The sequence below is a fragment of the Camelus dromedarius genome, chromosome 4 (assembly GCF_036321535.1).
Source record: "Camelus dromedarius isolate mCamDro1 chromosome 4, mCamDro1.pat, whole genome shotgun sequence".
Lineage (NCBI taxonomy): Eukaryota > Metazoa > Chordata > Mammalia > Artiodactyla > Camelidae > Camelus > Camelus dromedarius.
The window spans coordinates 2,762,404-2,776,802 of NC_087439.1; the positions used below are offsets into that span (position 1 = coordinate 2,762,404).

A 14,399-nucleotide genomic window follows, 5' to 3' on the forward strand; every position below is an offset into this window, starting at 1 on the left:
TGAGCCCTCTCGAGCAATGCAGACTCCGTTTTTGTTTTCCTTTCACAAAGGCAGTCTTCTGCTGCCGGGAGCAGTGACCCCAGCTCAGCCTGGAGAACGTTCAGGTGAGCTTCAGCTCACTGGCTAGTGCTGTAGGAATAGCAGAGTTTGCCATCGACCTCTTCCCTGCAGGCGCGGCAGCGCCCTCGCCAGCTGAGAATGAGCACAGCCACCTGTGCTCAGGCTTGAGCTGGGGTGGGGGCGGGGAGCGGCCCTCCACCCTTCTAGACTCATCTGGCTGGTCTAAGAATTAACCTGACATGAGGCAGACTAACAGGAGAAAAATAAAAATTGAATAACACGTGTACTTCCTTGGGAGACAGCCAGGGTAAACTGAGTGAATTCACCAAGAAGGCTGCAGCCCTCACCTTCAACATCCTCTTCAGCTGAAGACTAAAGAGGAAGCTGCAGGCAGCGGTCAGTTACAGAGGTCAGCTACATGGAATGCCCGGAGGAATGAGAAGTTCAGTTAGACAAGGGCTGGAAAGGTGTCACTTTGGTTTAGACGTGGGAGTCATCAGTGACTCGCTGCGTGGGAATGGAGGAAGGGAAGACACACCAGCATGGGTGGGGACAGACTGCTGGTGGGGAAGCAGGCAAATCCTTCAGGAAGTTTGTCGTCAGAAGTAAGACTGTCTGGTTCATCTGAGAGGGAAGAAACAGAGGGAGATGTTTACAGAGAGGGAAATTTGAAATCGTCACTGAGAAGGAAGAAGGTGCAAGTTAACTAAATAAAAGTAGTAGGATCGCTGGGCAGTGCGTGACTTTCTTCAGCAGCACTTAGATGCCTGGGGGGATGTAAGGGGGAAGAGTGACAATCAGTCTGTTGTGCAGTTGGGAGTTTTGCCAAGTAAGCACACTGAAAAGACAGAAAAGGGAATAAAGGATCTAAGTAGGAGTTATTAAAAATTTAGCTCCTGGAAATTGTTGAGAAGGAGAGTATTTCCTTTACCATCTTACATTCAGTGATTGGGAACCTGCAAATTAAATTGACTAAAGCTGATTACTGTCAGAAAAAAATTATGTATGAATACATGCCGGAGTTCACAAAGCAATGGGATTTGAAGAGGTAGCTAAAAGTGGGGGCTTATATGCAATTTAATAAGTGACAGGAAAAGGAGAAAGGCATTTTCTGAAAAACAAATGACTTCTTGGTGAGAAGGGAGAGAAAGGGCACTTATGGTACAAGTGACATTTAGGGAAGATAGATAACGCCTTAGGAGAATGTATGGGAGAGATGGCATGTTTGTGACAATGTCCGTTTGAGTCTGGTGCTGAGAACTTGTCTCTAATTTTAAGACTGTTTCCAAAAAGTAAATAGAGAAAATGAAAAGCCTGAGGCAGATTTCGTTTCTCCATGAGGAAACATCTGTGAATCAGTGTTTAAGGTGACATATAGAAAGCTTGATGGCACTGTAATGATTGTTGTGATCCATCAGAACACTGCAACAGCCACAGAAGATCCAAGCCCTGTCCGCCTAAATCTTTAGGTCTATAGACAGTGATTAACGCTGGAAAATTCAAAAAAGCTATCAATCAACACGGCTCAATATCGACAAGTTTGGTGGGTGGCTGGGTGCTGTTTAAACAGCTGGCATCTGGGCTCAGTTTGAGTATATAATACTCCCGAGTGCTGGGTTTTATTCCCAAAATCTGCTTAGAAGTCAATGAGATGCAGAGAAACGTGATTTAAAATACTACATCAATTTTAATCATGCCCATAGAATGCAAGAGTATTTTCCCTTAATAAACAGGGTCAGTATCTTACATAATGGAAAGTAAATAAAATGTTAAGCAAACAGCCCAGCAGGTAAATGTTTACTATTTATCTTGCACATCATATAATTATTCTTCAAAATCTCCACATATTCTTCACGTGCTTTCGAAACCAGATCTGGACTTAGACTTGATTCGTCCATCAAGGCTGTGAGAGAGTCTCTAGGACTTAGATCCAAGTTCAGTAGTAGCTGGAAAGAAAATGAAAGAATTAGATTCTTTACTTAAAATACTTCATAGGTAACTAAATGTCAGTTTATTTTTTAAGAAAAGCTGAGACTCTTCTAAGTTTTAAGAAGAACGAAAAATACCTACACACGATTACAACACAAAATACAAGATTACTACTCTAGACTTTGCCCACGGCTGCATGTTGAATTAACTGCTCCTGTGGCTAAGGATCAGAGCCCCCGGTTTTCTCATTCTTCATTCATTTACTCGGCAACCATGTACTAAGTCACTGTGACAAGCACTGGAATCACAAGATGAAGATGACAAAGCCCACCCTGAAAAATAATGTACCGTAAACTGGAAAACTAGATAAACCGGCAATTTCGGTACAGAGACATAAATGCCATGACAGGTATAAAAGAGGGCACACTTGGAACACTCAGAAGGGACGTCCAGCTTTGTGCCAATACTGTCCCCTCTTTGGTGGCCGTGACGTGTAAGCAGATACCCGAAGGAGGAGTAGAAAGTGTGGGCGGGAGAGGCAAGAAGCAAACACACAGAGCAGAGGCAGGTGGGGCGCCCGCGGAGCCGGACGCAGTCTGACCAGCCACTGGAGCACAGGGGCAGAGCAGGGGAGTAAAGAGATACGGCTGAAGCCTTTGGCAAGAGCCAGATCGATGTGGGTGTTTTTCTTCCAAGCTAAGGAATTTGGAATTTTTCCTGAGGGCAAAATGTTAACCCCTGACAAAGTGAATGACAGGAAATTAATTGTCATCCACCAGGGGACAGGTACATGAACTGTGATTGCTTGAGTCTGGGTTTTTGGCCTCAGTCACTACCAAACTCGAGAAGCTGATGACCTCCATGCTTTCTGAGAACAGGTCCGTGTGCAGGTGACAGGCCCACGGGGACAGCAGAAGAGGAAGGGCACAGCCAGAAATAGAGAACACAGACTTCCTGAGATTTTTTTTAAAGCTATGGATCATGATGAATAAATGAGGAATAAGTACACTTATCATTATGAATGAAATTGTGCTTTTACACTTTTCATTAGATATGTGTAACAAAAAAATTTAACATAGTATCTGTTATTCAAACAATAGAAAGGGATGCCATTTACTGTTTACAGTGTATTTCGGAAATCAATGTCTAAATTTAATTCAGAAATGTTGGCAACATACCTTCTTTTAATTCTTTATCTGTATTATTCTCCAACTACTTCCGCATCTGAAATAAGTCAAATATTATTTTTAATGTGTAAGTTAAATATGAAACACTATCATAGGAATGACAGCTAGCTTATGAAATGTGGCCTTTAAATAAATACTTTTAGAGACTTGACCTTACTTGAGGATTGCTTAAATAGAAAAAATAATCACAGGACTAAAATAAAATAAATTCTAACTTACTTTGATTTTAGATAATACAGAACATATATATGAAAGGCTATTTAGATTCCCCTGATGGAAAGCACAATAAACACTGCCCTGTCGGATACACAAAATCTCAGAGGGCGATGCCCGATCTTATTAGTACAAAGAGTTTAAACAATTCAAGTCATGTTCTACACTGAATGCATTACTCTGCAGTTCTCAGAAAAACTGCCCTTTATAAAAGTTTAGGTTTTTTTAACCTTAATGGATTTTTCCTTAAAATGAGATTTCCATTCCTGCACTTTTAATTTTAAGGTCTGTTCTTGCTAAAGTTTTTAGCACAGAATTGCAGATGCATAAAATGAAGAAAAGTGTTCTGTTATAATGTCAAGTGAAAATTCTACTGGCAAACAAGTTAAGCAAATGTATTTTGCTCTCTGTATATGACTAAAATATTTATATCACAAAATCTGCTTGAAGAAAAGAAAAGGAGAGACTAGCGACAGTTACAAAAGTTGGATTCTGATTCACAAATTCCTAGAGTTAGAAATACGGAAAACAATACGTAATTCTTTAAATGTAACTTTGTTTCCATTCTAGAAATTAGGGCCAACTTTTTGAAACTTGACTTAATTAGTTAGGTATTTAATTATGAAATGTGTGGGGACATTTCAAACTGCAAAAGTCCCCACCTACAGTGTTCTTTTAAAAACCTTTCTTATAAAAGTCACCCGCTCACTAAACAGGGTCTAAACTAGTCCACCAGACATAAGAAACACTGCGGTGGTAACAGCGACACGAGAGCCGAGGCCTTTGTAAATGTTAGGTGCAAAGACAAAATTTGGGGCTACCATTTGCCAGTATTTTCAGAGACTGTTTTCCGTAACACTGTCTGACAAGAGCATTCTACAGAGGCCTTCTGCCATCAACAACGTGGCAACAGTGCCAGGTGGGTCCTGTGAAGTGAAAAATGCCTAACAGATGAAGGGAGAAGACTTTACTGAAATAAATTCATATAACCGTTAATAAACACTATGCAAAATGTAGATCACATTTTCACATGAGCTGAATGTAAGATTACTATCTTTTCCTCTGCAAAGCTATTTTCCTAAATAGGTATTTCTGGGACCTTTATGTTTATTTCTAGGTGAGGACCCCCATGTCCAGATGGTGGAAGTGGTCTGAAGTCCAACATTAATAAGGAGAAGGAACCTGCAGCTTTACTTAAACTTTTCCATTTAACAAAAACACAGAAAGGTGAGAAAATTATACACAGGAAGACAATGTATCAGCAAGTTTTAATTCTAATGGTTTTTAATTAGGAGCATTCTCTCCTAACTGGCAGTTTGCAGACTATGTCCCATAGAAATGGAAGGTCCCACTGGGGACACTGCAGGATTGAGGTCAAAACTGAGGTCACAGGCTGGAAGATAATGCTGCCCTCTCTGAGATCAATTTGATAAAAACACACTTGCCACACACGTATACACACACCTTCATTTCCAAAGTGAATATGTTCTCAGATTATTGATACTTTTCAGTTAAAATTTGGTACCATTCTTATTTTAAATGTAATAAACATAAGAACAATTCCACAAATGAAATAAAATCAAGTCATTTAACTGCTTTGATTCATTATCCTGTTGTAAATAGGTTAATGTATGAAGGAAATGACACTTGTCAGTTTGTAACTATTAAATGCATGTATTTTGCTGCAGAGAAAGGAAATGAGAAAGTATTTGTTGATCAAGGAGCTAAAAAATTAAGTACAGAGAAAAAAGTGAATGAAAGAAAAAGAACTGGAAGAAGTTGAGTGATTGTCTTTCAAAAGATAGCACGCTTCCTCATTTGTCCATTCAGACAAAATGAAATGAGGGCAGGAGGGAGTCCACAGGGCAGAGAGCTGATAGCAGAAACAAGGTTACTGAACTCTGCCTCTGTCTTATGACAAGTGAGCTTAACTACTGTGATAGTTTGATTAGAATTAAAATTCACAGTGGATGTGCATTGCCTTGGAAGCCTTCTTTTAAAAGAAACGTGACCAGATTCTGCTGAGACGCAGTGCTGTGTCATGTCAAAAGTTAAAGTGTTAGGAATGTTAATCGTTTTAGCTCTGGTGCACTGCTATAATCCCATTTAGAAAAAGGGCTGCTAAACTGAATGGACATTTGAGAAATTTAAGTTACTTAAATAAATCATTAGAAAATGTTTGAAAGTGTCAGTAATACACCAAAAGTCCAAAATCAATGAGTGTAAAATTTAGTCTTCCTATTTAAAATAGATCTGAAGGACATTTATTAACTATTGTGGCCATGCTTCACGTTAGGCATACCAATACTAAAACACTCTTGAACACAAAATAATCTTTAAAACAGAGAAATTTTGTCTGTTATAATACTGTCTGGAATCCATTTTTAAGTTTTCAGTTCTCAGAAAAAAAATTCTATGTGCAAGAAAATCTAACAGTGATGTATCTGCTCAGGATAATTTTAACTTTTTGTATTTTATAGTAATATAATTAAATAACACAATTGAGTAAAATTGTAAAATTGCTTCTGACATGTAGGACAAAACACCCAAAGAAATAAACTAGAATGTGAAATCTGAGGGTAAAAATCGGCAAAACAGATACGGGGTCCATCTGTCACCGCTACAACGATGTCACGTGACAAGGCTATACTTCATTCAGTGGTAAGAGAGGCAATAAACCCGAGTGTTACGAACTGGAAAAAACTTGCTTCGACAACCAGCACGACTGAACTCACAGACTTAGAGCAACACTTCTGTCAAGTTAGAACAAAATGCTGAGTAAGCTGGAACTTCACAGTAGGAACAGTCCAAAATGTTAAAACCTTGCACATAAAGGAGAATGTTAAATTCAACCGCAATGCCATTTTTAACATTTTGCTTTCTAGACCCATAGCTGAAAAGCTGTGGAAGTCTGTTGTTTTGTTAAGCCCCATGCAAAAACCCATCCCTTCCTGTCATTTTAAACAGTATGTTCACACCTCTCATAGCATTACTTTATGTTTTCCCAGCAGAAATAATTACATCCCTAGCAATTCCACAAGTCACCTTCTTTCTCTAAGTCTGACTAAGAAATCTGTAAGCAGTAAATGTACAGTAAGTCCTGTGAGGCGCCCGGCAGTGCTGAGGGAGACGTGTCTCTGCACCCGGACAGAGCGGGGCTTGTTAACCTCCCTGCTAAACCTAGCATGATTCGGCCCCACGGCCCCACAGAACCACGTGTACCTCGGAACTACAACACTGAGGTTAAAATAAATCATTTTCCAGTGTATCTAGAAGTACTAAAACATAGACACCTCTTTCCCCAAAAAACATTAAAGGAGAAAACTGTCCTCAGGAGCTTTCTCTTGCATTGCTTTTGCACTCACACTCTTCCACCATCATCCTGCAAAGTGACACACTGTCGATTTTTTGGTGACAACTAATGAAAACATTTCGAGTTTGCATCATGCTTAGCCACTGGCGGAAGTGTTAGCCATGCATTTTTTTTTTTAACACCACGCACTCCGGTTTCATGACTCTGAAGCACTTAGACTCAATTTATCCACAACACTGTCTACGAAACCTGAGCTTTATTCTTCTTTGATTTATTATGACACGAAGCCAAGTGAGAAGAAATGGGTTGAGACCTCACATAACAAGGGCCCGTGTTACCCTTCTCTGCATCAAGAAGATCATGAAAACACCATCAAACCATAAACCAATGCGTACCGCTTTAAATGGCTATTTTAACAACGATACACAATGAAAACTGGTTGTAATTTAAAGACTCACTATCGTTGCCACCTCGGTATTCCTGCAGGTGAGGGTAAGACAGAGACATAAGTGAACTTCTTGTTAAAAATTGAAGTATTTGCTTTCCTTGACTACGTATTTAGAAATGTTCTACAACTGCTCAGTAAGACATTTTATAACAATTAAAATAACAATGCTAGAAGTAAAATAGCAATTAAGGATGTACTCTTACAGAAGAAAATGATAAAAATTTTAAACTTAAAAACGGAACTTAATATTTTTAGTGTTACAAGTTTATTGAATTCATAAAAAGAATTTATCTTGGATTCCTTTAAATAAAAAGCATCCGCATGTGCTTAAGTAGCTCAATGCCAATCATTTACTTGTGCTTAGGGGTAGAAAAACTGGGCTGCAGCAAAACTTGAAAATTACTATCAACCAATGCCAAAACGAAATCAATCAGAAACTAAGCCAATCGATGGAAAGTGGATCTCTAGTTATTTGGCACTAATACTTAACTTCTAAAATAGAATTTAAAATGGAGCTTTTTAAGAAATTTAACATTTGTCAGTTTAGTTGCATCTATTGAATAAAGTTAATGACAGGTATCTCTTGAAAACTACAAGTCCAGGGACTTTAAAAAATTATAAAATTTGTCTCCTTTCTTTATTAGCACAATTAACGATGGCTTCTACTTAGTGTGCATCAGTCAAAGAAACAACTCAGAATTTCATCAAATTAAAAACAAGAATTGTATCAGAAATCTGAAACCCAAGGAAAAAAAGATAATATAACTAACCCGGAACAAGGGAACGCTCAAGTTAGTTGAAGGGTCGGAAAAAGTCCTGAAGCGCCTTCTTCGAGTAGGACTCCTTTTGGCCTCCACGCTAGTACCAGCAGCAGAAGGAGGTGCGCCAACAGGCCTTGCAGGAACAAAGCCAGGGAAAGAGCTCTTGTGCTGTCTCTCCAGCAGAAGCTTAGTGCTCACCTCGGCCAGCCTCTCATTAACCCTGCGAGGATCGCAAAACACAGATTTCATTCATTTCATTTTCTTCCTAAGTGATGTGTATTTTTACAGTTGCTATAATAGTAAACAGATTGTCCCATTAAACTGCATTTTAACACCAAAAATACGTCAGCGAAGACCTACTGTAAACAATTACAGTTTAAAACTGTCCTAAAGAAGGACGTACGTGCCTGGGGGGGGGCGCTTAACTAACAAGTACTTCAAAGTGGGGAGAGTCAGAGATGGAGACGCCCCCACAGAGGACCCCCACTGCCTTCTGCACCGGCTGCATCTAGACATACTCACCCTCAGTAAACCAGTTTAGAAATAAAAGATAAACCATTCCTCAAAGCCATTTTCAAGCATTTGCTTTCACCCCCCTTATATACACATTTCACTCATTACCTGGGAGAAAGGAAGCATGCGGCACTGAGCAACAGTTTAGAGCCACCACCTCTGGGGGGCACCAGGCAGCACAGTCGATGGTGGGAAAGAACTCCGACAGCGCCAGGGGCAATTTCAAGTGTCCCCCAATTTCCCAAAGCTCACTTTGTTACTTCGCTTTTACCAGAGGCCTGCATCAGCACCTGTTTTCCATAATCAAACAAACTCTCAAGCGGATTCTCACTTTTATGGGAAAAAAGCAAAAAGCCAGAATAGCGCTGGGTGTTTGTTTTAGCCCGAGCCATCAGAGGGGCAACGAGCGCCCCGAGCAGCGAGAGGGGCCCCACCGAGCTCCTTCCGCAGAACCACACTCAGTGTCCCGGCATCACGCCGCCACGGCTTAGGACTGTGTCCGTGAGCGCCTGTGCTTTATGCATATTTATTTCATGCATCCACCAGCAAGATGTGTCCTAAGGTAACTGCCTCTTTGCTTTACATCGACAACTTTCATAGGAACGCTCTACTTTTGGAGAGCGGGGAGACCTGTAGCTTGTAACACTGCTACTCAGGCACCGGAGGTGGGACCCGCCCTTTCTGTCTCCCACACACCCCCTCGGGCAGGCCACCACATTCTTCTTAGCCACTTTGTGAACCACTATGCTGCCCTTCACCCCTATGTGAAGTTCCCCCTATTCCCCAAGCATGCCTTTATGTAGCGGAGACAAACTTAGAAGGGTACAGTACTTCGTCTCAGGGTGCCCACGAGCGGTGACACCAAATATCACAATCAAGAACGTAAATTCACCAAACACCAGCATGGGGCCCCTTGGGTTTACATTGTGCTCTTCCAAAACACAGTCAATTTTAAACTCATTAACATTTCTATTTATGGGAATTCCAGCTAGAAATTTGTGATAATATGGCTGTCTAAATTACAAAGTTTGCAAAACCCCTAGCTTAAAGACTAGATCAGGTTAAATATATGCAAATATAAAAAATAAAGTCGTGTAAAAGCAACAAAAGGCAGGGAGATGCAAACTGCCCTGGACTGACATTTTAAAGGGGAGTTCATTTGCTAACATCATTTCCCCAAATTACACTATCTAGTTAGTTTTCACTTGCTGCTCACCTCATGAACCCGGCTCAGTAAGAATTATGCCTTAGAGGCAAATTAATGACCTGAGTTATTTTCTATAATTCTACGTTTTGACTTACGAGGTAAGTTCACTTGCCAAAGACTTTCTATTTTCTAGCTCTTGCAGGTATAGTTGTTTGTATTTTTCCAATTTGTTTTCATTACCATCACTTTTAAGTTCAGGCTCCAGATCTTTAACTCTGGGTTCCGTTTGACTAACTGAAGCACGCTTATACTCTGTCAACACGTTTTCTTGAAATCCTGCTTGTGCCTAAAGCAAATTAAAAGGATACAACTTTAAAAATAATTATAACCTGAGTAATTACAGTCTATTTGTTCCCTTTAGTTTTGAGTCAATGACTCAGAGAGCAATTTTAAGTGTGAGAAAAAAGCTGAATGTTAAACTACTTATCATCAGTGTCAAGTGAATTAAATCTGAATTACAAAATTAAAGTTGAATCACTCTTATATTAGTACTCATGTAATGTGATAGTTCAAAGAATAAAAGGATCAATTTAAAATTTTAAAAGTTGAACAATACAACTTAAGAGCAATCCCCGAGTGTGGCACAGTATTTACATCACAATATATTCTTCTCCTCCTAGTAGTCTTGACTTACACCAATTGGTCTTAAAAATGATTCTCTAGTGAGAATTGTTCTGAAAGATCAATTTAGTGATAGTGATGATGGAAACTGAATTATTTAAAGGGAGTAACAAATGCGGCCTTCCTTCCAGAAATCTACAAAACCAACTGCTATATGGGAAGTAGAGGAAACACATAAAATGTACACATCAGAACTGTCATTCTCAGCAAAGTGCGTTAGAGCACGTTACAGATCAGTGTCTCACCTGTAAAAACTGGCTGATTTCTTTTAGTTTCTCTACTACATCATGTCTTGCTTGTTCTTCAGTTTCCTGTCCGTGCTGCACAGCCCGCCTGAGTTCTTTCAGTGCTTCTACTGCATCCCGTCTTGCTTGCTCTCCAGGCTCCCGTTTGTAATGCTCCACTTGGCTGCGTTCCACTGGGTTCATTTCGAGGTGACGTCTCAGATTTACTGCTTCTTCCTCCAACTTCTTCTTCTCCTCCTCTAGAGCTTCACATTTCCTTTGCATCTCTTTCACAGGTAATAGGGTAATAATTCCTTTAGAAGAAGCTGAGTTTCTGCACTCAGATGGAGAACTACTGAAGATGTAGACTCCTCTTTTGCTGGAAGATCAGCATTCTGCATGAAAAAGATAAAATTGTTTGGTAATGATGTTAGCAGACTGAGAACAGCCTAACTCTAACCCAGCATCAAAGGTTGAAATAAATTCAGTTACAATAAAGTGGCATATCTACCTTGTGGAATGGAGAAACTCAAATTACTCAGAAAATCAACAAAAAAAGTTCAAACCACTAAGAGTCACAAAAATATACTGTTTATTTTCATCATCTTTGTTATACATTTGTACTTGATTTTACAATCTTATTTTCTGTAGTTGTTTCATGTCTTTCCTACATAAAATGACTACAAGTCACCTCTTACTAGAAAGTCTCTTAGCCCTTCCTTCCCCAAGTCTCAACTCTTCATGATTTTTAAAGTTTAGGGAGATCATATTGACTTACTTAGGGCTGAATTAATAAATGCCTCCCAAAACAAGACTTTGAAAAAAAGACTGCAATTAATACATCTTACAAATATGGATTCTAATGCCATAAGCCTTTCTCTGAAATACAAATATTTTATGCTAGTTTGAATTGCATGCCAAGGAGCAATGAATGATTCACAGAGTTAAGGAGAAATCCATCTCCTAGTGTAGTGGTTTAGTAAGATGACCGATACATTTTTCTAAACACACAAAAAAGCCTTAATTCTTGTAATCCTTTGTGGCTCTCCACAAAACAAGAGAACATACTTAACAAAAACAAACAAAAAAACTTGCTGGAATTTCAGTGACACTGACTTGGGAAGAACTGCTTTCCTTCAGATAGAAGGATTATTTGCTGAGACAAGGCAGGCGGAGCTGGTGGTTGTAAAACATCTCTACAAATTCCTTGGCACTTCCCCTGTGAAATTCCCTCCCCTGAAGTATGTACTGGCCTCAGTTAACTGGTTTCCAGGGGACAGAATGCGGGGACACTGCTGTGTGGTTTCTAAGGTTAAATGGCCTCTGACTTTCACTCCATAGGGATGCTCACCCTTAGAACACAGCCACCACGTTGTGAAGCCCAGGCCACCTACTGAGTCTTTGTACACACAGCTGTCCCAGCTGATGACCCCAGGGAATGTCCTCAACCACACCCAGCTCCAACTTCCAGACATGTGCATGAACAAGCCTTTAGATTATTCTAGTGCCTGCTTGATGCCAAGTGGAGAAGAAACGAGCTGGCTCCACTGAGCCTTGTCTAAACACAGATTTGGGAACCAAGCAAATGCTGTTTGGAGTCACTAGGTTTTGAGGCAGTTTATTATATAAATTATTAGCAATAAATCACTGGCACAGATATTGATATTAAAATGGGGCACAACCATTAGAAAAGAACCCAAACTGTGGGGATGCCTTTGCACCTGGAGGTAGGTGAAACCTAAACAGATGTAGAGACGAGTAAGAGTGAAAGCCCAAAGTGTCCACGAGACTGTGAGTGGAAGCCTGAGGGCCCTTGAAGGGCTGAGAGTGAAGGATTCTAGGCCAGGGAAGGAAATGACACTGAAACCGGAGGGAACGGGACCCTTGCTACCGAACAGCTGAAAGTAAAATTGATGAGAGAGATAAGCTAAAACAAGCAGAAAGATTATTAAATAGAAAGGAACCAGGACTCACTGGGTTCAAATATCTGTATCCCATTTAAAGCATCTCCACACGCCCAATTGTCACATAATGGGTAAGCAGAGAAATGGCTTCCGGGCGAAGATCAAATCTAGGGTGCTGCCAGGAAAACAGTCTAAAGATGAAGCCAAGACTTTGTTGAGACCGTGGAGAGGTTTAACGTGCTGCCTCAAATTCCTTTAAAGATCTTAAAAGCGTAAGAATTTCAAAGGCACGGTCCCACAACAGCTTCACAGGAAGCCCAAGGTGAAGAGTTTATCTCAAAAAGACATGAGAATAGCTTTTCCAATGGCAGGAACCCCAATAAAATTCACAGGAAACTCAAAGTTTTAAAGAGAACTGTGGTAGCAAAACTATTGCTTGCTAGCTTGGACTGAAAGAGACAGAGACAGTGCAAAATGGGAAGAGGCCTTTGGGTTTTTCTTAGAAGGTCTACGAGGAGGAAGCTGGCTTGAGAGAACCACTCAGCTGCAAACGCAGGTCACTGCTCATGAAAGGGACGGAACCAAGAGCTCAGAGAGGGCGGCGAAGAAGAAACCCCCCCAGGGTTAGGACTAAGTCCTAATCAAAGAGCCCGCAACATCAGGCTGCACTTCAGAACTGCTACAGGCCAGTGTGCCTCCCATCTTTCAGCTGTGAGAGACGGAGTCCTCAGCAGTTCAGCAGAATGTCGGGTGTGTGGTGGTAAATAACCCGTGTCTCCTTATCCTCAAGCCCCAGCACTGAGGGGAGTGTTCCCAAGGGCTGTACTCCAGAACCACCACGCCCAGGAACCTCAGCCCCACCTGGACCTGGGGAAGATGGGAAAGTAAGGCCCTGGACTGGAGCCTGAGCCTAACACCACAGCGACCGAGACCTGCTTGGGGACTGAGTGGGGATAAGTGGATTTCTTGTGTGGAAGCAGTAACAAAACGTTGTGGCTAGTGAGTAGATTACGCTGGTTTTTGAGTGTCTCCATAAATTTTCAAAATTAAATTCCATAAAAAAGGTAGAATATGGGCCAACCTTAAGTGACTTGCTCCTAATGAAAAGAAAACAGTGAAAGTCACACCGAGTGAACTGCAGGGCTCAATTTGAAAAGGCAATTCAGCTTCTGCCTCGCTCTTAACCCTGGAACCCAGTCTCAGGTGGGCAAGCTCAGGCCACAGAGACAGCTTACGTGTTCCAGGGGAGGGGGTCCACCTGCCCGCCCCACCTAAGCCACAGCCCACCACCCACAACAACCATCAGACATCAATGGGTGAACCTTCATGTGATTCCAGCCCCCCGCCTTCGAGCTGCCCCACCTGAAGCTGAGAGGAATACAGGCCAGCTGTCTTGGCCACACTTTTCCTAAGTGCAGGTTGTGAACAAAATAAATGCTTATTTAAGCCACTGAACTTTGGGGAGTTTGTTAGGCAAAAACAGATAAGCACAAAAGTGGATGAAAAAAGACAGTAAGAAATGTAACTTGAATATAGTAGAAATTGGTCTCCTATAAACTGGAATGTAACAAACGTCGAGATTAACTTATTAATGACAAAGTGCTGATGAGAAGCAGCAGATAACTGAAAGAAAGACCTCAGAACTAGCGAGAGGGAAGATACTTTAGAGCTCCATCCCATTACAGCTCCTTACAAACAGGCATGTATTTCACAGTTTCCCCTCAACTTTGAGGTTAAGGAAGACTGGTGAGCAAGGAGACACAGGATTTGAAGTCTAATAATTGAAAAACAAATAGAAAGAGTCAGTTTACCAAAATCAGCCTTTTTACCTCATTTCAATTAACTGAAATTCTAAGAGACAGGCAGCTTTGAGAACGTATTAATCTAGCACTCACTCTTCATTTTCCTTTCCTCAGAGACAAAATAAAATATTATGGAACCATAAATGTAATGTCCTTTCGCAGTATTTAAATTAAATACAATTTTTCCTTTACCTTACTTAAAAGCTTGTTGGGAAGG

The 14,399-nt window shown here is 40.7% G+C and overlaps 1 protein-coding gene across 3 annotated transcripts in view; it reads right to left on the reverse strand.

The window, feature by feature from the left end:
- Positions 1-1,727: 1,727 nt before the first annotated feature.
- LOC105102688 (ankyrin repeat domain-containing protein 26-like) overlaps positions 1,728-14,399 on the reverse strand; it is a 130,689-nt gene continuing 118,017 nt past the window's right edge. For all 3 annotated transcript variants that reach the window (XM_064484639.1, XM_064484640.1, XM_064484641.1), the window contains 5 exons: positions 10,498-10,871; positions 9,727-9,917; positions 7,921-8,131; positions 3,168-3,213; positions 1,728-2,006 (listed from right to left, as the gene is read on the reverse strand). In XM_064484639.1, the coding sequence (XP_064340709.1) occupies positions 10,767-10,871 (105 nt within the window). In that variant the 3' untranslated portion in view covers positions 1,728-2,006; positions 3,168-3,213; positions 7,921-8,131; positions 9,727-9,917; positions 10,498-10,766. The remainder of the gene's footprint in view (positions 2,007-3,167; positions 3,214-7,920; positions 8,132-9,726; positions 9,918-10,497; positions 10,872-14,399) is intronic.